Genomic DNA, 27,956 nt, shown 5'->3' on the forward strand with positions numbered 1-27,956 from the left:
CATCTTTGATAATTCCTCGGTGTGTGTGTGTGTGTGTGTGTGTGCGCGCGCGTGCGTGTGTATGTGATTTGCGTTTTGTTACATCATAAAGCAGAATGCATCAGGAAAGTAAATCAGTGCAAGCAGCTGCACTGACAGTATCTCAATGTTGCAATGAAAACCCAATACAATAATATAATATATATGTATATATATATATATATATATATATATATATACATATATATATCAGGGTGATAAATTGTATTGTGTTAAAATAAAGAACAGCGTTTGAAATAGCAGGATAAATGAAAAATACTGACGAATGTGCATAATTCCGTTATTCTTTTTACACAGTTGACGCAGCAGCACAATCATTTTCTGTGTATTTGCTACCCCCGTGTGGACACAGATTGTCATTGCAACAGTGGCGCCCAGAGGTCAAGGTGAGCCGTGCTCAGACTTTTAAAAATACACAAATAGGGACGTTAAAAATAGACAAATATGGACTTTTTGTGTGTGTGGATAGTTAAAAATAGGAAACTATAGATATTTGAATAGACAAATACTGATACAGACATGTAAAATTAGACAAATAAGGATGATTGATAATGGACAAATAGGGTCTTATGAGACAAATAAGAGTCACAAGGTTTATGAGGTAAGTTTAAGTGAAAAGTTATTTTAGACACAATTTTAGTTGTGTTTTACTAAGTGATCTGAACTATAATGTGCTGCAAGTTGTAATGTGAAAGGCTTCATGTACTTTACATACAAATCAGAGGCAAGAACACAAATGTTTTTCAGTTTATACAAAAAAAATGGGTCTAAGAAGTATCTGAAAACATTTTGATAACATTTTGTGTGTGAATTGTTCTTTTTTTGGCTGCAGCCTGTATTAAAGGGGGACCTATTTGTGAGGTTTTGTCCTGTAAAGAGTGACTCTAGACGCCCTACAGCTAGGACGCTGCACTCGATGCAGTCCACTGGAACTTCACTGGAATGACGCTTACTGTATGTACTTTATATAGTATTGGACCACATTGAGTCGCATCGAAAGTTAAGTCCAACTTTAAGCCTTTCAAACGCATGGATTGGAGCTTCAGGACAACATAAAAGGTTTATGTTACAAGGATATAAATTCAGTTTTATATACTGTATATCTGGAGTTGAAATTTCATTAAAATCTTAAGCGTCCGAAATGCGTTAATTTTGCCCTGGAATTACCGTGTACATGCAATTTGTAGTGTAGCGTGGAAACGAATACAGTGTGCTGCTGCACTGCGGGTGCGAGTCTTACATGAAAATGATGACACTTGATTTTCTTCCCTGGACATTTTGATGATCAAAAAAATTTAAACGGCTATTCTGTTGACCTTTAAAACAAATGTCACAGGCTACGTTATTATGTATTTTGTAGTACGGTTGTACTTGCCAAGGTCCGTGGGAACCAAAGGCACTGTTTCCCCGCTATGAAATTTGCTCTAACTTCTTTAATACTTGGGATAGAGAAATTCAAGATTCAAGATTCAAAGGTTTTATTGTCATATGCACAGTAAAACTGGTGGTTCTGCTATCCAATGAAATTCTAGTTCTGTTCATTCTCCCAAGAAAGAAAGAAAGAAAAACACAGGAAATGAATAAGAACATCAGAGACATAAATACCAATAAATTAAGCAACAGCAACAGAAGAGACATTAATACAAATAAATAAATCAATAAATACCCTAATCAAAAACCCTGGATGAACTGTGATGTAAGGGCTAAGCTACGTGCTCGTTCGTCTGCATTTGTCATGGGCACCGCTGAGGACTACAAAAAGACCAGATATGACCTGAGGAGATCCATAATAGTCAGAGTCCACAATCGCACATCCAGCTCAAGAATTGTGAGCACTGGGACCCCACAGGGGTGTGTGCTGAGTCCGCTCCTCTACACGCTCTTCACCTACGACTGCGTGGCCTCCCAGAACAACACCAGCATTATTAAATTTGCGGATGACGCTACAGTCATCGGCCTGATCACTGGTGGTGTTGAAACATCATACAGAAGAGAGGTGGCGGGCCTCATAGCTTGGTGTCGTGATAACAATCTCCTTCTCAATACAGATAAGACTAAAGAGATGATCATCGACCCAAGAACAAGGGAAAAGGAGCCGCATAAACCCCTGTTTATTGATGAGACTGAGGTGGAGAGGGTGAAAACCTTCAAGTTTCTTGGCACACACATCAGCGAGGACCTCACCTGGTTTCACAACACTCAACAAATTCTGAAGAAGTCCCAAAGGAGACTGTACTTCCTGAGAAGACTGAGGAAATTTGGCATATCCACCAAAATCCTGAGTTGCTTCTACAGATGCGCTATCGAAAGTGTCCTTACCGCCTCCATCACTGTTTGGTACGGTAACTGTACAACACGTGATAGGAAGGCACTCCAGCGGGTGATCAAGACCTCACAGAACATTGTTGGGGCAGCCCTCCCCTCACTGCAAGACATTTATAAATCTAGAGTCCTACGCAGAACACACAACCTCATCAAGGACAGCACACATCCACAACACTCATTATTCACACTCCTATCGTCAGGCAGACGCTACAGGAGTTTGAAGTCCAGGACCACAAGGCTGGCAAACAGCTTTTACCCACAGGCCATCAGGCTTCTCAACGAATCACTCACACATGTCGCACGCAACACACGCACACACTCATAGCACTTTTATTTATTTACTTATTTATTTATTCATTTATTTGTATTATTTATCTGTATTAATGTCTCTTCTGTTGTTGTTGCTTATTTTATTGGTATTTATGTTTATGTGTTTATGTTTCTTATGTTCTTATTCTTTCTTGTGTTTTCTTTCTTTTCTTGGGAGAATGAACAGAATAAGAATTTCATTTTATAGTATAACTGCCTGTTTTACTATGCATATGACAATAAAACTCTTGAATCAGAACAGTACAGACAGAAACTGGAGGGCTACTATTCCACCTCACCATGAAATGAATGAGGTATCAAGTTCAAGTTCTTACATGAATAGCTATAGCATTGCACTGCCAGAAATGTGAACTCTTATGAGCTATTTTAGTTGTCATTGTTATCATGGTACCTTTAGTTGTATCAGACATTAAAATGAACAATAAACTGAAGAAAAAAGGGTGTTCTAATCATTTTTTCCTTGACTGTAGCATTAGCTTTATGTTTATATTAGGAAAGACAAAAATCTGCAACCAAACAATATAGATGCAATGTATTACAGAAAATGCAGCTCTGGGGTCATTTGCTGCCCTCATCTTGTTTTTAAATTGGCCCACGGCACATCCTAAAACTGCAATCAAACAAGAAAACTAACAAAAACAACAGCAAAAGTTGAAAAAGAGCAAAAAGGCATAAAGTTTAAATGCCAAAATTAATAACACAAATAATATTTTTTGTCACCTGACATGCAGGCTGTATATTGTATCAAATATGCTGTATTTAACTTCTTAGTATGTCTACATGGGTTTGTTTTAGTCAGTTTAAAAAAATGTATATATCAAAATGCATCCCTCATGTAAAAGATGAAATATGAGATCACGTGTTTCATGTTCAAAGCTACAAGCCGAACAACTTCTTGCACCATCCCATGTCATCAATGAGATGTTCATTTTTCTGTCTGTTTATTTCTTCCTGTCCGTCCATCTGCTGCATCGCCGACGACCTCCGAACCCCGCGGCCATCGCTCAGGCAGCTGCAGCCCCTGGAAGTTGAAAGGTCACACACTGACCTGAAGAGGAAACCCCGACGACAGGCAAAAGAAACTGCAGCAGGAGGGCAACCAGAGGTGATCAGACGCTAACTCTCAGCTTGTTCTGCGGGCCGGAAACGTTGAAAACGTTTTAATGCTGTGGTTTACAACTGACCGGCATCATACAGAGCTGTTTCTAATGTTTTGACCCTCCAGTAGGCTGGATAAATGCAGAAAAATATTGGAAACAGTGCTCAGCATGATGCAGTACAGCTGCAAACTGCAACCACAATCATAAACAGCATTATTATCTCAAAAGCAGATCTCATCCAATGCCTGTATACAAACATATATCATTGAAGGAACAGGGAACAGGGTGGATGTTTAACTCATAACTTTTATTTGGGAGGCACCTTCATTTACACAAAGAAAACATCAATCCTTTTAATCATTACAACCTTGTGCTTCCGAGACATCTGGAGCAAATAAAGAAAAAAACTAGATACAATTAATAATAATAAATACAGCTTAGAGGTGATAATGAAGACTCCTGTGGTCACCAGAAGCCTCCTCTGCACATCCAGCAAGCATGCAGCAATGTGCAAGCAGAAAGCAAATAAAGGGCCGGGTGTGTGAATGACAGTTTATCAGCTTTTAATGTTATGTACAAGCGGGAGAGATCATGTCCGGTCAGGTGCTTCAGGAGCTCTTGTCTTCAAAGTAGGTCAGCTCGATGCGCCTACAGAAGGACAGCAGGTTGCTGTAGCTCCTCACCCGCTCGGCCAGCTCGGTGCTGGTCAGCCTGGTGGTCAGGATGGTGAAGAGGTGGCCAAACACGAGGGCGTCCAGCTCGGTCGGCCTGAAACACACACAATTAGTAAGTTATGTTAAACATTTACATTATTCATTCCATTAAAAATAGTGACTAGTTTCAATCGTGCATTTTAAGACTGAATGAATGTTCTTTTTTGTGTACCACAGTAAGGTCTGCAGTTACAGACAGGGACAGGGAGGTGATACAGTGACTCGTTCATGTTTTTTTGGCACTTACATATTTTATGTGATTGCAGCATTTGGAATTTTCAGCATTTTCCCACTGAATGTGTGTTTTTGATAATTTCTGCTTGGTGTGTTTGGATGTTGCTGTCCACATTAGGTTTCACTACTTTATAGTACTGCCTAGGTTCCCAAAATGGGGTACGTGTACCCCCAGGGGTATGCCAATTGTAGTAGGGGGGTACGTGAATAAAAATGAAAAACAATTGGCGCCTACTGCTCGCAATTACGAGTGCGCCTGAACACCTCACGGCGCAAGGAGAGCGGAGCAGAAAGGAGAAAGCACGATGTTGGTAATTACTCATCATATGAACAAATAAGTTTGATGATTATTTTGTACATTAAGAGTGTTTCATCTTGAAGATTTTGTTGATATCGGTGTTCCAATCGCCACACGGCGCAGCGGTGAAAACCAGCTGTCACTGTGAGTTGGGATTCCTCCCGAAAATGAGGCTTGTTTAACGTTTTTGTACTTCAGATACTACTTTATCATGATTAGTAAACCTCCCCCTTTAATTTGGTATTGAATTAATATGCAGACTTAAACCATAGCCATCGTGAGTGGACAAAAAATGTGATGCTCAAATTCTTCCCATTCAAACGGAAGGATGGCAACATCAGACTGGAATAAAATGCATGTTGGATGATTGCTTATCTATTGATCAGTGCTCATGTCAAACTTTATTATAATGTAACCATGCAAAATTCCAAATAATGACCTGCAATTACTATAAAATGAATTAACCAATTAATTATGTTCAATATTCCTAAAAGAGATGTAGGATGATCTATTTACCAGTACTCATATGAAACTTTAGGAAAATGTGACCATACAAAATACACATTTTTGACCCACAATTACTATAAAATGAATTAACCAATTAATTATGTTCAATATTTCAAGTTAATAAAGATAAAAAGGTGTATGTTTCTTAGGTGTGCAGGAGTAGGGGGTGCATGGCTTCCAGTCAAATGTCTGAAGGGGTACGCGACTGTAACAAGTTTGGGAACCACTGTAGTTGTGTATATAGTACTATAGTACTTTATAGTATTATCAAAAGGTTAAGTACGTCAAATACCCAGAGAATACATACTGTTTATTGAAAAAGAAGGGTTGCGTTCCAAGCCGCTGAGAGAGAGCCTGACAGCACTGACTCACGTCCTCGTACACCTGAAGCACACAAAAGAGAAGTTCAACCAAATGCACTCGTGCCACAATAAGCTAAATTAAGGTTGTTGCTCACCTGCTCCAGGCTTTTTCCTCCCCAGCCGATGGCGTTCATCTTCCTGCGGACCTCCCATTGCTTCTGGTAAGCCAGGATGGTGCTGAGAGGCCACGAGTACGGGCTGCTGTATCTGGGTCGAGTGATCTGCACAACACCGCGGCCGTGAACACACAGGAGGAGGTGACCCACCAGAAGCTACGATGCTGGGATCACAACCCAAGAGCTCCGACTCACCTCAGCAGCAGTAGCGTCGTCACACCACTGGACATACAGCTGGAGAAGAGACACAGTTTGTCATGAGTGTGCACGTGTGTGTGTGTGAGTGTGTGTAAAGTTGTCACAAGACGATGAACAAGATTGCACCCATCTACGTGGGTTGATCTGACAAATCTTTAAGTAAAATTGATCAAATGTAGAATTACAACAGCTTCTGCTTGGACATCAACAAGTAGCCAACAGCTGTTTAACTCCAATGGAAAACAGAGCCACATGTCACTCGCTGACACCGTGAACACCAAGGTAGGTTGGGTTGCCAGTTGTGCCTCAAGCACTTAATGTGTACTTCCAATAATGCCTTGCACCACTGCCCCTCCACTTCCACATTAGCATTAGCATTCATAGCAGTGATGCAATAGTTCACACAATGCTGCCCTGTTCTCACAATACAGCTTTTCTCCAAATGAGAAATCTCGCCACGTTTTAACACTCACCCGAGTACACCCCGAGTAACTGTGTATGTGTACCTCTGCAGTCAGCAGCATGTTGTTGACCAACTCCATGTATGCTTTCATTTCAGCCCTCTGAATGTCATCCAAGCCGTCACTCAGAGAATGACCCTAAAACAAATAGAGGTCAAAAGTGAGCTTCTCAAATAAACTGCTTGAAAAATACCGCTACATTTCAATATAATATTCACTTGTTGCGTAAGACTAGTGTTTATTTCTTTTACTGGTGTAATGCTTGCAGTTAGGGATGCTCCAATAGATCGACCACCTATCAGTATCGGACGATTTCCGTAAAAAAAAATCGTGTGATCGGCTTATGCCGATAAATGCCTTTCAACGCCAATCACCCGCAGCGATCCTTTCGTGCAGTGTAGCGTCTTGCCCTAACTAATATCGTGGGCAGTGTGGTCCTCCCACTTTCCATCAAAACAAAAGCAATCATGTCTGCCGTGTGGAACCTAACTGCTAACACATGCCACAAAAACTATCTTGCTGGGCTAAAAAGCTTTCATGCGGCATTTGAAGAACACTTGATGGAGTAAGGTGAATTTTGGAGGCTGCTCACATCAAACGACAGCTAACGCAGCCACTCACCAGTATGTGTGTGACAGACAGCTAAGCTAACAACCCAAAAAAGAATTGAATTCATCGGACGAGAGCAACCTTTCTCAGTGGTGGAAGTTGGCCAGTCTCCTTAAAGAAGCCGTCTCATCCTCTGGAGGTCTCAGAACTTGTCTTCAAAAAGTAAGTAAAATATGTTTTTGTCTAAATGAAGGTGATTTTCTGGTTCCTGTTTTCATATCATATAGCCAGCAGCAGGGGTGCAGCCAGGAATTGTGAGTCCAATGAAAAAAATCATTTTGCCCCCCTGCACCTCTTTATTAATTAATTAGTAATTTTAAAAATTACCTAGTTTTTGGGCCCACTGGCAGCCAGTGGACCTTGCAATTGTCCTGACTTTTCCCCTTTATACGGCATCCCTGGCCAACAGCACTCATTACAAATCAATTGAAAAATGTCTAATTAATCCATGTGACCGATATCTGTCAATTTCAGTCCTGGATGATCGGAATCGGCAGCATAAAACCCTGATCGGAGCATCTCTAATTGCAGTGACTAACTTGATACACTTGTATGACAGTTAAGAATGTTACGATGTTGTTAGAACTTTGCCTGCACAGTTTTAATGATGGCCACAGTTTGACCTCTGGAACCGATTTCTTGAGAGAGAAATGGTTTCCACTGTGTATGATATAACGTACAATGCCAAGAGAAAGAAAATAAAATCATGATTGTTCCCACATTGACGTGTCACCCACCTTGGCTTTAGTAAACTGCACTATTGGACCCAGTTCTGACACCACCTGGTTTCCCACATGGATAAAAGGAATCTTCCCTACAATGGGAACCATGAAATGACTTTGATGACCAATTAATCATGCAGAAGTCTTGACAACGTCATGCATTTGCTTGCACACTCACCAGAGGGCGACATGTATTCAGCATTGGCTTTGCAAACCACCTGCACGGGCAGACCACACATCCTCAAGTAAGCCTGCACAAGAGGCAAAACAAGCTTCATTATTCTCTATATGACCAATCATATACAATCACAATTCATTAGTGACACCTGAAGGACTGAAAAAGAAATTATTTGACCTGCACAGCAAGAGATGAGGCACACTCTGATAGCAGAATCTGATCCTCTGCAACAGTCAAAAAGAACATAATTAGTATTGTTTGTTCATGTGCTCATCTTTTACACATACACCCACATTTATGTGACAATGATTCTTGGACAATAGATCCCAGTGGTTCGCTTAGATTACGTTCCAAGACCCCCAGTGAAGGGACAAATACTGCGACTAAAGGACACACCCATAATAAGCCTATTTTAGATAAATATCCTTCTCACACTTAAGCACATTTTTAATTGTAAAATGCATTAGTACTCACCACTAATGATTAATCATGACATTTCTCGAATCAGAGCGATTGTGTAGTCATTGTACACAAACTCACCCTTGAGAGGCTGGTACAAAGTTGCAGTCTCGGGCCAAGGCTCTGCAGCTGTGCAAGTCACAAACACAAGGACAGTGAAAAAATACAGGCTGGTAAACTACAGACCCATAAGGTTCTCATAAGTGTATTCCAGTTTGCAGGTGCACCTAATGAAGTGACCTGTGAGGAGGAACCATGTTTACTGTGGTTCTTTAAAAAACATTTCAAAATCAGAATAACTTTCTTGCAAACCGTTAAAAGTACTGACAAAACATTTAATGGTACTTAATAATTTACATTTTTGGGTTTTCAATGACGAGGTCAGACTCAGACCGGAAGTTATAAATGCAGCGCCAAAATGGCGGGGCTTTTGCCATTTCCGGGTCACGCAGAGCAGGACGGAGTAGCGTTGAGCAGCAGAGATTGGAAAAACAAGGTAAGCTACTAACCTACTGAAAGGGACATAAATTGTGATATTTATTCGTTGCTTAAAGATAGCGAATTTTCGACGAAAACAACCGAAGCAGATATTGACATTTGAAACTCCACCGGAAGCCAGATAAACTTCTCTCCTGTTCATTTACGTTAGGCCACGAAGAAGACGTAGGGTACGTCAAAACATGCTAATGGCGTAAGTAGCTGCTAGTGCTACACTCGATTAGCTTTCTAGCTTACTGAGGGGTAACTGTCCGGCGAGCTAGATTTTTACTGCAGGGCAACTATTGTTACCGTCAAAACCTAGTATGTCTCTGGTGTTTAAACATTGATTTAGCTTAGCAACGTTACAACTATTGCAGATAAAGGTGTTGGCTAGCTAGGGCTAGTTGTTCACTGACACTTAAATTGATGCACCGAGGAACACTTTACCCGCCATTTGTGACACGAAGGCGTCCGCCGCAAGAGACATGTTGCCCCTGACGTGTCTTTTTAATATCCTTGTATTTGGAAGTTTAAACTTAACACAGAGCTAAGGTCAGTTCTGCTTCATGTGAGTTTAAGGACAAGCTTCGCAGTCACTGACTGGTCCGCCAGGATGTCGTGTCCGACTAGGAACGTTTAACGCCAACTGCTTTGTTCCGCTCGTAACATGAAAAAGGATGGATTGTTTTAGTCAAAGTCGGACACGTTTTTCCATAAAGCCTGACTTAAGTATGTGATGCAAATGTAACAGGAAGCATCATTTAGAATATATGCAATGTATTTGCTAGTCAAACGTGACAGAGCTAATTGTATGATTTTCTGTTCACAACTGCACAGTTCAACATGTCCAAAAAGGAGTAAGAGTCAGACCTTATTTAATTCTAACACGTATCCATGTCGCTGCAATTAACCGGTAGTTTGTTCAATTCATGTATTTAAATATGACAATTTTCTAAAAGCGAGGGAGAAGATTAGACTAGGTCTGTCACAATAATAAATAAATAAATTATACGATAAATAAAAACAAACTGTATAATTTTGCCGGCCTCAATAAATTGACATGTGCACGCATGTTTATTTTTCTCTTCTCTCTCTACCAAACAGGCAAGATGACAAGAGGGTGAGCATCTGTCTCAACACCATGGGCCCACTGCACAAAACTACAGTATGGGATTAAACTGGGACGGGATATCTTGGTTATCCTGGCTCAATTTATCCATGATCTGGTTGCACAAAAGTGGGATAGTGGAAAGTGGGATATGTTCTGGTATAAATTACCATGGAGATTTATTCTGTGGTTGAGCCTGGTCTGGAGAAGGCCAACACGGTGTACTCGCATTATTATGCCATATATTATCATTACATTAATTTAAAAATGGTCTCAAAATAATGTTGTCAATAATGTAGTTTATTGGCAATCATTTGTGTTGACCAAAACAAAAATCACTTGAATGTGAATGTTTTCTTTTATGGAAATACTGTCTTTTTGTACAAATGCAAATAATGTCCCCGTTTAATATTTATTAATCACACACCCACTTACTTGAATTGCATTATATTCAATTATAATTCATTATATTATCCCTTTGCACATCTCAATGTTACTCTTAAATTACTTCATTATTTAGTTCTTAAGTGTCTGTGTGTATGTACAGTGAGAGCTAATTTAACCAAAGTCAAATTCCTTGTTGGTGTAAGCATACTTGGCCAATAAAGCTGATTCTGATTCTGATTTGTATAGGACATTTATCGTCCAGCAAAAGTTGTTACGGTGACAGGCCTAGAATAGACAATGTGAAACGATAGATGGCTGTATTATCCCAGGGGTGTCCAAACTTTCCATTGAGGGCTACATAGGCCTACTGAAAAATCTAAATGCAGTATAGACACACACACACACACACATATGTATATATATGTAAAACAATCATAAACTGTAGATAAATAATAATAAAAATTCTAATATGGCATAAAAAAATAAATCACACTCAAATAGAGATTATAGATAAATACAATAATAAATTGATAAATACAGTAGTGAAAACTGGCACAATTTATAATGTAAATAAATGCATGATATTGACTAAGGACTTATTGAATAATGATGTATATAACGATTTCATAACAAAAGCAACGTTTAAACTAGGTAACTATTTATGGCGTTTTTTACTTTTTCTATTTTGGCTTTATCATCCAATGGATAGTATTGCTTCTCACGTTGCATTGTGTTTTCCTGTCTAGCTGCAATTCACGATGATACCACAAGAGGGCGTCCTTGTCCCGACAAACCCAAATGGAAGGCCGCCACAAAAACCACAGGCATCCGCGAGATGGACAAAAAAAGTACAATGAAGGTACTGTATTTCTTGTATTTTCTCCTTTTTCGCTTGTATCTAGTTTATTGAATATGGTGCTGGTTTGTATTGAAACAATACTTTTACTTTGATGAACTGTACATGGCGATTTGCATCATGTGATAGTTTCCGCATTATTTTTTTTTTTATAAGAGCACATATTTATCCATCTTATGCTGCTACAGTCTCCGATTTAAGGCCTGCACAAATGTTTTCGGTCAGTCTCAAGTGTTTGATAAATCTCTTGGCTTGCTCTTTCCTGCCCATTTGTCTCCAACGGAAGCCTCCAATTAAAGCAGCTCTCAATTGGCGCTCATTTCCCCCTCCCAACGCTGCTTTAAACTTGCGTGCAAGTGTGTCCACACTGTGACCTGTATAATACATGTATGTGTGACGTGTGTCTTTGGGTTTGCATTTGGAAATTTCAACAGCAATGAAGTCACTGACTTTGTGCTCTTAACAATAAAAAAAAAGCTGCTGGACCACTTTTGCATACCACTGTAGATTCAGTTTCTGATGTATTGTCAATTAAATTAACACCCGAAACTCATATGTTTTCCTCTCTTGCCTATACACCATATGACATGTCTAGTAAAAATAGTAAAAATGTAGTATAGTAAAATAGTAAAATACACTACAACGGGAAAGGTAAAGGTCTAGTTTAAAGCTATTTTTATTTACTTATCTAACCTTTTTTTATCAAAAACATTTCTCACATAAAAAACTTATACACGAATGGTTATTGTTGTATTTCTTCACGTTTTTTTTTTTAAAGAGCACATACAAAAGAACACACATTTGCTACCGAGAATAAAATATGCTTTAAGACAATACACATACAAAATAATAAGTACTGACGGAGGCGAATAGCATACTATACTGGAATAATAAACAATAAAACAACCAAACATGACATTATTCTTTGTATAGTGAGCATACTGTGGTGCAGAATGGACGAAACCCTGTAAGTAACCCTGAGACAAATATGTTGGTTGCATTAAGAACCTCCAAGAAAATCACCTTTTGGAGCTCAGCTGTGCATGCTATGGCTACTCGTCCTATTGCTTTTGGAAGCTCTTGCAAATAAAATCAACAGTCAGTCCATTTGGCGCCTCTGTTTTTGTCCTTAAAGTGGAAACATTTTGGTCATGTGCATACAAGCCTCACATATAGAACCCTGTATTATGCTTACCCTGTAGAAATAATATTAATATTAATAATAAAAAAACCCTGTTCTCTTCAAATCAAACCATCTCTGGCCCAAGAGAAATGAGAATGAAAGGAATTCTTCCAGGAGATCCAGAACTTTTTGGCATGATGTGCTGAAATGTAAGATGACGAAGAAGCTAGGCTATAATATAAGGCTAAATGAGGGACCTCCAATGGATAGTTAGGGGGAATGTTGCCCTGGATCGTCACTCAGGCGTCGTTCGGGCCTCCAAACTCACACCGGGATGACCGCCTTGCCCACGCCGTCCCCTCCGCCGCCCACGGCTTTCTTGGCCTTGCTGCGTCCCTTGGTGTTGGGCAGCTTATTGTCCTTCTTCCAGCGCATGCGCCGGTTCTGGAACCACACCTTGACTTGGCGCTCTGACAAGCACAGTGCGTGGGCCACCTCCACGCGGCGGCGGCGCGTCAGGTAGCGGCTGAAGTGGAACTCCTTCTCCAGCTCCAGGACCTGCTGACGCGTGTAGGCCGTCCGCAGGCGCTTCGGTTCGGGGCCCACGTGGTTTGGGTTGACTGGAATTGGACAGAAAGATTTTTTAAATTATTTTTTTCCTTCCATATTTTTGCTCTTGCAATCTAAAAACGTAGAGATAATGTTCATATATGGATCTATATTGACATATTAATATTGATGCAGACCAAAAGAGCACCATTTAGAAAAAAGAGAATAATTTAATTATTTTTTTTTTAAATTGTAATTGCAATTGATTAATCAAATTTGTTCCAAGACTTTATGGACAGCTGTTAAATAATACATTTACTACATTAAAATGATTGTCAAAAATGTTGCCTTTTTCGAAATGTAAAAGCCCAATTTTTTTTCTTTTATTATTTCACAACAATAATTCATATCTTAAAGGTCTGTTCTCAATTTCAAAACTAACAGCCTCAGCCGTGTATTAGCTAAATGAAAACCAATCGGATTAATTGATAAGGTATTGACTTCTCTTTAAAAAAAAAAAAAAACTATATTTATCTTTCTAAGGCAACCATTTTTTAAATGCATGGAAACATCTTGTAACGCCAGGCGCCATTTGTGGTTGACCAGTAAATTGGTTAAACTATATTCGGCTATTAAGGCCCATCTCTTTGTTCACCGGCAGGGTACACACACACACACACACACGCACACGCACACGCACACGTACATACATACATACAGAGAGAGAGCCATAAAAGTTTACAACGGCTGTAATTCTGCCTGACTCTCACTGAGATCATAAATAACTCGCCAAAAGAAATGGTGCTCCCAAATGGACAAAACACTACAAGGCAGGGGGGGTCAAATGAGTTGTCGGTGCTGTGGAGCAGCAGCGAGGGAGACATAAAATAAAATGACGTCCAAGGTATAAAAAGTGTAAATGGACAACATCAAGCAGAGAGATTATAATCCTCACCGTGGGCGACGTGCACTTTCTTCATCCAGGGGTAGACCACAATGGGCGGCTTGTCTTTAGCCTGGCACCCTCCTCCACCTCCTCCAGCGCCTCTCCTCTGCACCTGAGCGGGTTTATTGGTGCATGTCATCCAGGCTTGACACTGCAGCTCCGCCGCCAAGGGGTACCCCTCCTTCTCGACCGCGTCCTGCTCCCTGTAGCCCGGGAAAGGCGCACCTTGCTGGGGCAGCTGCTCGGCATCCTCCCGGTGGTGATGCCCCTGCAAGGAGTGTTCATAGGCGGTTGACTGGGGTGCGTACGGAGGCGGAGGGGGCTCCGCTGCCTGGTATCGCCCTCCATACGTGCCACTGTCCTGGTTGCTGTTATAATACCCCCCTTGGTCAGTGAAATGACTGTAATCTTCTTCACAAGGCGGGAAATGCGGCTCAGCATATTTGCAGCTCACCACGTAGGACTCCATGATTGATTTATAGCAAAGCTGGTAGGAGAATACTAATTTTTCTTTCTCTCCCCTCTTCTCTGTCCCTTTTCCCCCCTCTGGCATCAAGCCATCCCGCGGCTGTCAAATAGACGGACGGCCGCGAGAACCATGTGACCCTGCGGACAGCCAATGGGAGGCGTCGCTTTTTCGGGAGCGTGTCACAGTTCTTTTTATCATATGAAACGAAAAAGTTAATTAGAAGGCTAATGAAGATTTACCGCCGTAGTAAATTAGAAAATGGTTTGTTTGTAGATTTACACTGCGTGTGTCTAATTTCTCTTATCTATATAGTCTATTTCTACTGCTGTGCGTTGATGTGCCCCTTCCTCCCCCATCCCATTGAACAGGCACAGTAGATTTATGACTTTTAGCTGACTGACTTTTACCCCCACAGATGGCCCACGCTGAAAAATTAATCGGGCCCATATTGAGGGGACTTGGGGGCCATATTTGGCCTTGTGGCCGCAGTCAAAGGAGGGACAACAAAACGTGACCGTCCAGAAAGAGCACCCTACAAGAATGGGAATAAAAAGGCCCCCAGACAGTGACTAGTAGTTGGCTTTGTTATAGGCAGGGGTCATCTTGAGGTGTCCCGTTCACCATCACCAACTCTGCTTCTAAAGGCCAAATCAAATGTACAGCTTTAAAAAATGATGCGGCTGAAAAATAGCGCAGGGAGATTTAAAAAATGATGTTACTACCTTACAAAATCGAAGATGCTAAATTGAGCCCTCACACGAAGAAAAATAAATGATGCTGCCTTTTTGTTGTCCATCCTGCATCACTGCTCTCCAAGATGCCCCCAAAATAATCCCAAGTATCCATCCATGCATGCAAAAGAACCTTATTAAAGGACTTTTTGCCTCCAGTGGAGGCTTTATTTCACAATGGCTGACCCTGCAGTGCATGTGAGCCATCTAATAGTATCGGTTTGATCTGGCTCCCAGCCCCTAATGAATTACCTTAAGAGCCCATAAAGAGGCTAAAGTTCGCTTTAATTGCTGGTTTTAATCATGCCTGACTGCTTTGTTAGATTGAACGTTCTTATCTCATTTGACACGTTGAAATTGAGACAAGAGTGAAAGCAATTAAAAGGGAAAAAACCCAGTTTAATTTAAAAAGTGGTGTAATGAGTGTAAATGTGACATTATCAGTAATTGTTTTCTGCACGCCTTGATGACAAAAAGCAGATGTGACTATTTTATCTCGAAAAATATAGTAGTTTACATTAAAGGGACAGTATGCGGCTGGCTCTGGATTAAGTTTTTGTCAACCAAAAAAGCATATGTTGCCAAGAGTGACTTAAAAGGACAGACTGTACAAAAATGTCAGTATTTTTCCCAATTCCGAATTAAATTGAATAAAAATAGTTGTTCGGCTCGAATAAGATGATCAGTCACTCACGGCTGTCTGGTATTCATGTATTTCCTATCACGTACACACACAAGCGGTCTCAAGAGAGGCGATCAACGATTGACATTCATGTTGTTGTTACGGTAGGCTGTACCTTCGATGAATGCTAACGTTAGAAAATTAAATTTGTCATATCACTGTCATTACCTGGCAACTCGCTGCATACAGTCTCTTTAATGGGGCAGTTTACATGGCAGAAAGTGGATTAAGACATTGTCGTTTTGGCCGTTTGTTTATATGACAATGCAGATTCCAGAGCCTGAAAATCTTGCCTCAAGGTGGACATTTGACAAAACGATACCGATACCTTTAAAACATAGAGGGCATGTTTAAGTGTCGGACGATTAGCGTGTGTATTCATAAGACTTCTCCATCAGAGTGTACCTTTATACACCACTAATGAGTCCACCACGTGACTTACCAAAGTCTTTATTCACATGCTGCATGTTTACTTACAAAAAGACATCACCAACTAGTGGCTTGGCATGCACATTCCAGTCTTTTCAATCGTTTTCAACATGAAACTTTTCAACAACGTTCCTGTTTTTACTTGTTTTGCGTAAACATAGCCTAAACGTGACTTTACATAACTCCCTTTTGACATTGGGTCTCCTTGCAGAGTGCACACTGAAGCATCTTGAATAGAACATTCTGAAAAGAGGCACCTCAAGCAAGGCATCGGCGGTTCCCCCCCCCACGCATCTACAAAGTGTGATCGATGGTTAGTCGCCGCCCATAGACTCCCCTAGAACCCAATCTGTGACCGAGCAGAGTCCACACACATTCGGTTCTACAGGGTATTTATAGGCGAAGCATGCATGCTGTTGGTGACAGCTTCACACTCCAGTGTCCTCTTTCTGGGGGGTGCGGAGGGTGACGAAAATAATCTCAACACCGTTCTTGGCTTCAGTGACATACTTGTTACAAGGGTCAGGAATGCTTCTGTGTGTCGTAGCTTCATCACCTCAATAATTCGTGAAAGCATCCCAAATGAATCCTCATGCATGCTGTGCAGTTAAAGACAAGGTGTTGGAAAATGAGTCACTTTCCGGTTCTCCTAAGAATTTAGTAGGATTTCATAGAAAAAGTAATCCATTTCCATATTTTTTTGTCTTAAGTGGAATAGATCTCACTCGCTCTGAAATGATGATGTCCGTGTTGCTAGGCAAACCTCAAATAATTACCATAATGGAGCGCTCAGCTTTTTTGGCTCATTTTGTACTAATTTACCGAATATACAGAGCAGTCTTTTTTTGTGAGAGTTTGCTATGAAAAGAAACACTAAAAATACTACAGGGTTGCTGAAATACTGTTTTTGTATGGCCACAACACATCCTTTCCCTATATTATGACACATGGTAGCGTTTTTTTTTTTTTATTTTATTGTGAAGTGCATATCAATCAACTGGCATAGTTCAATCAATTTCTGAAGTTTTTGTGGATATTCCTACTAAATTCTTCTGAGACAAAATAGGAAGAAACTAAAGATTAAATTTAAACAAAAAACAATCCCTGTAGATTTAAAGCATTCGATCAGCACAGTTGATTTAATGTTAGTTCTTGCCACATGCAACAACATGGACGTTAGTTGTTAGACAAAAAGCATAGGAAACAAACATAGGTGCATTCTTATAGTGCAGGGGTAGGGAACCTATGGCTCGGGAGCCACACGTGGCTCTTTTGATGACTGCATCTGGCTCTCAGACATGTCTTAACACGATAAAATTTATTTATTTCAATTATTTTTTAAACATATACATATTTAGTTGTATTCAGTGTTAAAAAATATGATATGGCTCTCACGGGAATACATTTAAAAATATACGGCTTTCATGACTGTCTTAGCCAAAAAGGTTCCCGACGGCTGTTATAGTGTATCACAGTATAGTAGTGTCGCAATGCAACAAGTCGTCAGCTAATAAATAATAAATGACCTGAATCTGTGTGAGCCGTTAGCTACTATAGTCGTATTTTGTTGTTTTAAACACAGGAAGTCGTCTGTCAGGCGTTGAGGACACGCAAACAAGCTTCCAGCTGCAATGCAAACGTTAGTGTCATTATGCGTGATAGTGGCTAATAAACACAGACCAATACATTAAAAAAATCAAATAAAAAAATAAGAAGGCGCAGCCTGCGGGCGCTTACATGAATGACCCCAACTGGACCATAATGATGATCCGCTGGAACTTTTCCCATGCATGTGTTTTGACTCCTGTACAAATGATGGAGCAGTAATTACAGAAGAATTACTTAATGCAACGGTAGTATGAAAAACGTGCACAATTCCACCTCTTGCTTTGGATCATTTATACGGATGGTTTACATTACAAACAGGCAAAGCCAAACAGGCTTTCCTATAGCTTTGAAATCGCTGCAACTGCTGTGCAACATGCATGCCAGGCCAGCAGTTTGTGATGTCGGTTTGAGTAAGAACTGCTTGTCCTGTTGTGTCTTTTTTTTGAAACTATTGTTATTTTGAATTCCCTTTGTTGGTTTATAATGTGCTGTATGCAAATTATGTTGGGTGTTAATGTATGCTGTTAATTTTGTCTTCTAAGAGTTTTCAGGCTCAACATTTTTTTGTCAAAGCATACAGTCTCCGGCACATTATGCATCTGTATTCAGATAGTAATATTTGTTGTTGCGTAAACGTAGCGTAGTCTGAAGTAGGGAAGAAACTAGCATTGTTCAATAATAGCGGTTGGCCAATGAGAAAATGAGAACTCGGATCATGTCAGTATCGTTTTTTTCTGCCGAGTGACCGCTCCTCAAAGTCCACCGTGCTCCAGAGAACAACATCCTTGCAAGCTCGGTATGTCCGCAGTCTGGAATTATTTCCAATTTTGTAAATATGCAATTTGCAATGATTGTAAAGCCCTGCTTATTCAATGGTAGAATAAGTCGTCTTCATTCAGCACTTGTAATCGAATATCTCATCTCTTGAAAATCACTCTAAGCCACATGTAGAGCTAAGCAACAAAATAAGTGACCGGTGGTGCTATCAGCCCAATTTCACTGATAGTCCATTGTTTCATACTATGCAATTTACTTTGTTCTTATACAGATGTTTGTGCAGAATGCAAATGTGCAGCTTTCCAAATTGTATCATTGGTGTTGATAGTTTGTAGGAGGACATGTTATTTCAGTTGAGTCATATTTTTTATGACTATATTGTCGCAACTAAATGTTGACAATAATATGGCACTTTTTCCATATTGCAGCGTTTGTATTATTTTGCACAAACAGTATTTATTTGTGAAATGCATCCAGTGCCAGCGGCATCACTGTAAAAGGAACATAATGTGTTCATTACATGACAAAAGGCAAGCGCTGCTGTCAGTATCTGTATTGGTTTATAGGTGGATATCAGTAATAAAGCGCTGGACAATATCGGATATCGGTAAAAAAGCCAATATCCAACATCTCTAGAAGAAACAGTATGGTTTATTAATAAATCGCATTAAAATATCTGATGATATCGTAACCTTTCAAAATGTAGTCTATTGATAGTCGGGTTTACAGCACCATGTTTAGAATCTTAGGCTACGTTCACACTGCAGGGTATGATGCCCAATTGATACCCAAAAAACAGGACTTGACGATGTGCATGCAAAGCGTCCGGGAAGTGACGCACATGCGCAAAAGTGACATCACACCCTTCTGCCGTGTGTTTACAGAAGTAAGTATTGCCTCATTTTGTGCACTCCTCGGTTCATTGGTGGCAGTTTCAAGGACTTTCGGTTATGGTAGTTTGTGGAGAGCTTGCTGCACCGTCTGTTCTGAGGAGCGTGTTTGTGGACGTCAGGGCCAGGATGGGACATTGACGTAAGCCGCTTCACTGACAGGTTTTTGAAATAATTTTCGGATGACAAGGATAACTTTTACCTACATCGGTGAGTACCTTCATCCACGTCTCGGTGAGCACAGCAAACATGCCTTTCGATGACGTATAGGTCGCATATATGCGACCTGACCATTCAGACTTCATTGGATCGGCTACATATCAGATTTATATCTACATACGAATGAGGCCTGAGTCGCATTTGAAAAAATCTGAATTGTACTGTTCACACTGACATGGAAAAAATCAGATAAAGGTCACATACGAGCAAAACAAATGGAATTGACCTGTCGATAGATAGATAGATAGATAGATAGATAGATAGATAGATAGATAGATACTTTATTCATCTCCCAGAGAAATTCACGTTTCGAGCAGCTCTCCAAAAATCATAATAGTCATAATAAGCAATCAAGGCAAGATAAGAAAAGAAAAATAAGAAAATAGAATAAGAAAAAATACATAAATAAATAATACGGAACAGTTCACTTCCAATTTGTCGTGCAATAACACATAATAATAATACATAATATTTATTCATAAGGTAGTAAATAATGCGTGTGCTTTTAGCGCCCCCCTTCTGTTGTGTTGAAAAGCCGCATGGCGTGAGGGAGGGATGATCTGCTCATTCTTTCGGTTGAGCAGGGCAGTGATAGTAATCTGCCACTGAAACTGCTCTTCTGTTCGGAAGAGGTAGTGTGAACGTAGCCTTAAGTATGAAGTCAGATGTGCATGCGTTTTACGATACAACCTCTTTTAATTAGCTGTAACTAAACATGGCGCAAGTCAAGTTATCGTTAATGGTGATCCAGACATTTTTGCGCCAAAGAGGACTACGATCCAGCATGTGTCCATCAAATTGGAACAATATTGTGATCACATTGACAATTGATCATTTTGGTCACAGTAATCCTGACGTGAAATGCTGATGCAGTTGAAGTCTCATTTTGAATTAATGGATTAATTCTAAGGAACAAAGCAATATCAGACAATGGCAGAAAGCACAGAGTAAAAAGTCCTAATTGATCTGTTTGAATAATGACTATAGTTTAGCAAACACAAGTGAGCACAAATCTATTCAACACAAAACTATTAATCCAAGTCTTCAATGAAAGGGAAAAAGGGGGTGAAGATTTTCATTTTTCTCAATTCTTCTGGCCCAAAAAACTCTTTTTTGGGGGGGGCTTGGGGGGGCCACCAGAGTCATCACACCTTTTGACTGAATAGCTGTGAACTTTGTAGGACTCCTTCTTTTTATAGGGACAACACTACCAACAACAACAAGGGAGCGATGGTCCTGAAAGGGCATTCTTGTGGGAGAATGCTGCCTAGCTGCCGCTCAGGTCGCCGCAGGGTCACACAGAAGCGTTGACCGCGGCTTCACCGGCCCATTAGTCCTGCTGGACAGGGCCAGGCGGGGGCCTGCGTGCTGGGGACCACGCAGAGTTCACTCGGGGCTGCGGGAGTCGCGGGGCCATTGTTTCCATGCGCAGCTTCTGTGCGTCTCTTTTCTGTGCGCGCATTATTGTTGTGCAAAGAGCGGCGGTGGAAGGGTTAAAAGCGTGAGAGCGTGATGTAAGCCAATGTTAGCGCTCCCTTCTCACACACTCACACATTCTTCATGAATGTAAAATTGCAACATTTAGGGGAAACGTCCGCATTCGTTTGCTGCACTACATGCATCATGATCACCATTTGGATTATTTCAGAATGCATACAGTTATTATACACACTGCACACCGCATGGGCTGCAGTCACAGTCGCCCCTGCAAGATTTTCTTAACCCGACCTGCATACGTGTCGTCTAAAAGCCATTCAGACGGGGCGCTTTTCTTTCTTTTCTGGGGTCGTTTCACTTTTTCATCTTAGACAGGCTGACCGCCGGCTCACCCCTCCGCCCCCGGGCCTGGGCCGGGTCAAAGCCGGGCTGAGAGCAGCTTTAACCCGGTTTAGACATTAACTTGCAAGACCTGTGGCCCGCACTGTCTCGATTATAGCCGCCAAATTGCCACCGTATCACCACAAATTCACTTCATCTGGCGTAAATATATATATATATATATGTATATATGAAAAATATAGTGTGCCACGAACGTAACTTGTATTAACGGAGCGGAAAGTTTGGGAAATTAAAATCAACGAGCTTTTTACTTTACGTATGTATTTAGGAGAAAAAAATAACTCGCGTTAGTACAAATATTGCTCCGTGTTGTTTGAAACCAAAAAGCATTTAATACAGTTTAATAACAAATATTTCCGTGCACAAGCTCCATGCTATAAAAGTGGATTTTCATTGATGTTAATATAAGTACATAGACCTACTGTAAAATCTTGTTGCACAAGTCATAAAAAAGTCAACCTGCATTGCAAAATATCCCGTCATCCCACGTCATTTTAAGGGTTAATGTCACAGATATTTAAACTTTATGGCGTCTAATCCCCATCCTGCCTGGACCACGTGTGCAGGGCTTGTTCTTTAGCTTCACTTTACAGTTTTTTTTGTAACTGTACTGGTAGCCAACACAAACATGTGCGTGAGATGAAAGTAGTGAAGACTCCCAACGTGTCACACTTCGACCAAAACATCCACCAGGATTAGCTCACGAGGAGACGTTTAGGATATTTCAAATGGATAAATATATATGGATAAATATATATTTTCAATGCCTTTTTTGATTAAATGTTGGTCTTGCAGGAAGCAACCGGGCGATTTTCACAATTATCGTTTTTTTAAATTGAATTATTAATTTGGAAAAATGCCACGTGCAGTATCAATAATGTTGTGTTTTTTTAAACAGATAATTAGCAAACGGTTGTTTTTACGTATGCGCCCCAAATTATTTAGTCCAAATCCTTCAAATAAATCCCGAATAATGGCAACAAATGTCTCAGATTTAAACAAGAGTATTTGCAGCGAAGGAAGAGTAAATAAGAAATTGTATAATAACAATAATAATGAAAGCAAATGATAAACCATGGTCCGTACTTTACAGTTCTATTACTGTGTAAAATACAGAACGCAATATGAAACGATTTTGCAGAATTACTTGATAAATGAATGGATATTATTTATCCTGGGAATTTTATCTCGTGTTCCAAACTAAGATCTTTACATTTTATCTGCTTCATTAAATGTAACAATGTAAATATTATGATTTTTAAATGCACTTTTGAATGAACAAATTCACTAAGTAAATAATACTCATATGATTTGTACAGCTATAAAGTTCTTACCGGCTGAAGCAGCCTTGAAAGTCACCTGCAGGCTTTCTTCACAGTGGACGACTTCGCTCGTGTGCGTGGACCTCCATGAGAACACTCGTCCTTTCCACCAACATGTCTAAACCCTGAGTGACTTAATTGGATGTCATATTGGATCACAGGTGGATCTCTGGACCCCCTCGGTCATCCCATCGGGGTCAAGACGGGGTCCTCGGACCATCGATTTCCTCACCACCGCCCCCCATCCCCCTCCTCCTCTCACAATCGTCTCATTACGGTAACAAAAAATCAAAAAGCGCTCGCCTCTCTCGCTGCAAATGCAAAACGGTAAAATCCCGCTGAGCTCGGATTTTGGCGTGGAAGTGGTCTCTCCCTGGGAGCAGGCTGCAGATTCTGGGGACAATTTAGCGATGTGGCCGCCTGTCGAGTCCCGGCTGAGTTATATTTTGGTGCCTGTCACTACACCGGCAATAAAACACACTTTATTACCGTCACGTGTTCCTTTTTTCGCGTCTCCCACTCCGGCCCATAAATTATCAGCGCGGGAAGCTTCCACAGCCAAGGGGGAAAAATCTCTTTAAATATGCGCTGTTCCAGATTAAAACGTACATTATAATCTTTTTGTAGTTTAATTTGGTCGTTTTCAGACTAAGGTTGAGCAATAACGTTATCATATTTACTTATTTCTCCTTAATGAACGTGCTTTTTAAAATGTATATTTAATTACTATCAGATTTGATTTGCATATGCGTGCTCTGCACTTGCACGTAAATGTGCCCCTGTGTGCGCGCCTCCAGACGTCTGATCCCAGTCCAAACAAGACTTTCAACAAACGCCTCTTTTGCACTTTTCCGGATGCTCCTGGAATGGAATGCTGTTTGGAACATTTGTTTCCTGCTTTGATTTCCGTAAACGGGGAGCAATAAAGCCATAAAGTGGCGCTGTGAAAACACACCATAGAACCCCGAGTGTGTGTGGGTGTGTGCGCGTGTGTGTCAGTCACAGCAATGCGTCAAACCAAAAGCTTAACAAAAATACTCACTTCTTCATACCGTGTACATTTCTTTCATATACATATTTGAATTGTAGCTATTATATATCATGAATGCACAGCCAATTAAAAAATGAGATGATATTTTTAATTGATATTGTGTGTTTTTGTTCCGTATTGGTGATTTATGACGTCAGTGTTACATTCAATCCCTCCATGTTCGTCAACGCACCATTGCGAGAGTTGTGTAGCTCGGTAGCTCGTAGATTAGAACCCTTGTCTAGACGTGACTTTTAAAAGCTGGATGACGTTATTAGAAAACTGCCGCAGTGGCGCCTCTGGTCCAGTGTTGCTTCACAAGCCTATGGCGCCATCTAGTGGCCACAAGGGAGCAGAACGCTGACCTAATGGCTAGGTTTTTTCTACTGGATTTATATCGACGACATCCGAGTTTAACGCCATTATTTTTCTAGCTTTACCTTTTTCTTGGCTTCACTTTAAACACATCTTAACCTCCTGGCGTTTTAAATTACAATATCAACCGCGTTGTTAAAATGTTTTGTTATCAGCACGTGCATCATAAGATGACTGAAATGCTCGAAAAATGATAACTTTTCGACAGGTTTCTTGACTAATTTGAGTATCTTGTGTTGTCCCTGCAGTGCTCACTGCGCTGTATCGTGTTTTTTTCCTGTGTCGTAGCACCCCCTAGCGGCGCCAGAGGTGTAATAACAGACTGCACTTGAGAAATGGGCGTTACCTGAGCATCTGCAGTGTTGCCAAGCACCCATTACCATAGCAATAATGTACACCTCCTTCTCCACGATTTCTGATTTATTCAAATTACTTACATACGCAAGACTACTTACAGATAAGGCAAATGGAATCCAATACAAAAATCGTGACTTTATAAAGACAACAATGCTTAGTTTTATGTTTTTTCTTGTGGTAGTAGTTTGCAATGGTGTACAAATGTACGACACCATACTGAGAGCTGTTTCTACCTTTTTTTTTAAATAATGCATGGTGTATGTTGCAACTTATATGCACATAACTAAACATATTGTTAAATGAATGTTTGACAGTATCAATTAAATGTGAGCATTAGTCATCCTTGTTAAGGCAGATGTTTTTTTCGTACATTTCATATATTAGATGCCATTGCTTTGTCTGGTTAGTGTGTATGTTTTTGTCAAGACTATTAACACTTAATGCCTGTCATTTTGTCACTATTTAATTCATACAAGGGAGTGAAAATGATGTTTTTCAGTGATTATATGTGAGATTCCTAATTCCTGAAAGTATGCAAAAGTGGTGGTTTGTCTTTTGCTGATGTTAAATGTTGCAGTGCACAAATGTGCAACAGAAGCAGTGCAGACTTTTGGCTTACATGCCGAATATGCAGCTGCTCTTCTTCTTCTCCTCCTTCATCGTCGACTTATGGGCCGTCCTGCATGAGACACACACACACACACACACACACACACACACACACAGCCAAAACCTCAATCAGCACCAAAAACATCAAACTGTGTCTTGTGTCCATCTGTCTGTCTCCTGGTGTAAATTTACAGGTTTGTGTGGCGTCTTTGCTGTCTGCTTTTGTCTCTTCTCTTTGTCTCTCACTCTCTCTCTGACTCACACACACACACACACACACACACACACACACACACACACACACACACACACTGCCGCATTGCAGTAGGCTGTAAATACTGAGTGCCAGCTGAGCTCCACTGAGCAGCACCAGTGAAATACTGTCTTTGTTTCTCCTCTATCTTCTCTGGCCCCTCAGCCTACCTACCCCACCCCAAGCCAAGGAAATGTACAATTGTAAAAGAGGGGGAAAAAAACATAAAATACAGCCTCGCCTGTCTCTTGTTTTTTTGTCTGCATGTGTGACCCCCAGAGTGGCCTCATAAAAACAACAAAACACTCGCACAAAGGGGGGCTCCTTGCGTCCATCTGGCCAAATATTCAAACATCTCAAAAAGAGAGGCAAATATTGCAGAGTAAAGTAAGTTTTGATTGTGTTTACATTCTTAGTTGCCGAACTACAGGTCGTAATAAACCAAAAATATTCCAGAAAGGATATTCAAAGCCAACTTCATATGAATTCATAAGATGATGTCATGTAATGATGCTATGATATCATCCTTGCAATGCATTAGTCGTGCAAAAGTCTCACTGAGGCTCAAACTACGTCCCTTCATGTTGCACTGCAACTGCATGCCCCCCTCGTGATCCTCATGACGTCACCACACTTTCACTTTAAGTCGAATTCCGCAGTCAGTCATCGTAACCAAACCACAACGTAGGATTTTATGCACAAATGTACCTCGAGTCTAAAAAAGCAAATGCTGGTGAAATATAAACGTCATGCATTTATATGGATAGGTTTCAGCTTACCTGATCATGTGATCATCCTTCACGTTGCAATTCAGCGTCCTAAAAAAAAAAGTCACAGCCACAACTTAGTTTTGTGCAGAAACACGGGAAGAAAGAAAACCCCAACAACTATTCGTTCAAACTACATGAAATGTTAACAAACAACGCAGAGGAGTTTTTACCGTGCGTGTGTCGAGGCGCGCGATAGGCGGCAAGTCTACACGCGGGGGCGAGGTTCACGCGTGAGAGACGAGTACGCCGCGCTCACACGTGACCGGAAGTGGCCAATGGCGTCCAGCATGTGCTTACTAAAAAAAACAAAAACGTGAAGGGAGGTTTTTTTGTGTGTGTGTGATTTGTAGCATCTGCACCAACAAGGAATGCTTCACTTTATTTTTAAAGATCAAATTCACTGAGCAAAGAAAATACACTTTTTATTAACAGTAAAGTATTCTTTTTATATTACTTGTACTTGTTGGCTCGTTTCATTTCGGCTCGCTCACCCAAAATTAATTTAAAAAATGACACTTAATAATCCGAAATACAAAAAAACCCCACTCCATAACATCGAAGTCATTGAATGAAAATAAACAGAAAATAATTTTACAGTTGCACAAGTGTGTCCTGGTATCTCGGCCTTAAATGAACTAAAAGGCTACTTCATTGATGAAAACATTATAAGACCCCCCCCCCTTTGGTATCAACAGTGACCACTATGCTAATATCATACAAACATACATTTACAAACACATCTGCGTAAGAAACTAAATAGCTGCAAATAATATGGCATTTATCGTGTGCTTCTTTGGTTCTTCGACGTTTGTTTGTTTTGTTGTGTTTTTGTCTTTTTGGTCTTTGGTTTTGGTATTTGGTCTTTTTTTGTTCCCCCCCCCCCCAACAACTATTCGTTCCCTTTTTGGTATATTTCGTATCCCTAAAACCCTCGAAGGCACAGCTTTTGTCGACCTGGGTAGGCCTATTGTTCTTATCTGAATATCGTCTTGTACCTGACGTAGTGTCTGCAGAGAGGATGACTGCAAGAATAAAAAAAAACGCAGTGCAGTGATTCGATATGGCGTTTTTTAATAATAATTTGTTTTTTTAAAGAATGGAAATAACCGAAGAAGCTAGATTTGAAAACCCATGCATTGTGGCATTTTATTATAAGTTGGTTAGTTGGAAAAAAACTAAACGATCGCATCAATATTTTCGTCCGATAGTCACAAATATTGTTTTAAATATTTTTCATTTCAACTTGAATACAGCTTTTATTTTTACACTGCATATTGCAGCTCTGGTTTCCATGCAGTTAGGCTACTGCCTGCACTGCTTTTTTTTATAACTGCCATGCAGCCATTTTATTTCTATAGAGCCGAGTGTGTGTGTGTGTGTGTGTGTGTGTGTGTGTGTGAGTGTGAGTGTGTGTTGAGAGTCAATGCAGCAGGGCTTTTCTCTGCTTTAATTCAAGCTTTAAGGAATTCAGTCAGTAGTAACACGTTAAGGCATAA

The 27,956-nt window shown here is 40.4% G+C and overlaps 3 protein-coding genes and 1 long non-coding RNA gene across 5 annotated transcripts in view; 1 reads left to right on the top strand and 3 right to left on the bottom strand.

Moving 5' to 3' along the window:
- Positions 1–4,087: 4,087 nt before the first annotated feature.
- Positions 4,088–9,746, bottom strand: mtx2 (metaxin 2). Its single transcript, XM_054798266.1, has 10 exons — positions 9,579–9,746; positions 8,733–8,780; positions 8,370–8,416; positions 8,193–8,265; positions 8,030–8,106; positions 6,729–6,821; positions 6,220–6,258; positions 6,004–6,129; positions 5,854–5,930; positions 4,088–4,562 (listed from the first exon to the last, which is right to left on the bottom strand). Exons 1-10 carry the CDS (start codon positions 9,616–9,618, stop codon positions 4,403–4,405), a joined length of 780 nt encoding a protein of 259 aa, XP_054654241.1. The 5' UTR covers positions 9,619–9,746; the 3' UTR covers positions 4,088–4,402.
- The window catches only part of lnpk (lunapark, ER junction formation factor), a 54,240-nt gene continuing 35,404 nt past the window's right edge, over positions 9,121–27,956 (top strand). The window contains exons 1-2 of one of the 2 annotated variants that reach the window (XM_054798260.1): positions 9,121–9,147; positions 11,373–11,485. In XM_054798260.1, coding sequence (XP_054654235.1) covers positions 11,462–11,485 — 24 coding nt within the window. In that variant the 5' untranslated portion in view covers positions 9,121–9,147; positions 11,373–11,461. Of the gene's footprint in view, positions 9,148–11,372; positions 11,486–27,956 lie in introns of those variants that run through there. The other variant, XM_054798261.1, reaches the window with a different exon arrangement.
- Positions 11,115–15,366, bottom strand: LOC129193717 (homeobox protein Hox-D4b-like). Its single transcript, XM_054798265.1, has 2 exons — positions 14,110–15,366; positions 11,115–13,225 (listed from the first exon to the last, which is right to left on the bottom strand). The coding sequence occupies exons 1-2, from the start codon at positions 14,651–14,653 to the stop codon at positions 12,930–12,932; spliced, it is 840 nt and encodes a 279-aa protein (XP_054654240.1). The 5' UTR covers positions 14,654–15,366; the 3' UTR covers positions 11,115–12,929.
- LOC129193720 (uncharacterized) lies at positions 24,812–26,719 on the bottom strand. The gene is made up of 3 exons (XR_008573599.1): positions 26,631–26,719; positions 26,470–26,508; positions 24,812–25,507 (listed from the first exon to the last, which is right to left on the bottom strand). It is a non-coding gene; the product is annotated as an uncharacterized LOC129193720 (long non-coding RNA).

Source organism: Dunckerocampus dactyliophorus, chromosome 14 (assembly GCF_027744805.1).
Source record: "Dunckerocampus dactyliophorus isolate RoL2022-P2 chromosome 14, RoL_Ddac_1.1, whole genome shotgun sequence".
NCBI lineage: Eukaryota > Metazoa > Chordata > Actinopteri > Syngnathiformes > Syngnathidae > Dunckerocampus > Dunckerocampus dactyliophorus.

Coding starts and splice junctions, on each gene's coding strand:
- mtx2 (XM_054798266.1), bottom strand. CDS start 9,618: ATGTCTCTTGCGGCGGACGCCTTCGTGTCACAAATGGCGG. Junction 8,417..8,732: donor TTTGTACCAGCCTCTCAAGG/GTGAGTTTGTGT, acceptor TGACTGTTGCAG/AGGATCAGATTCTGCTATCA. Junction 6,822..8,029: donor TGCAGTTTACTAAAGCCAAG/GTGGGTGACACG, acceptor TATTTGTTTTAG/GGTCATTCTCTGAGTGACGG.
- LOC129193717 (XM_054798265.1), bottom strand. CDS start 14,653: ATGCCAGAGGGGGGAAAAGGGACAGAGAAGAGGGGAGAGAAAGAAAAA. Junction 13,226..14,109: donor GAAAGTGCACGTCGCCCACG/GTGAGGATTATA, acceptor GTCCAATTCCAG/TCAACCCAAACCACGTGGGC.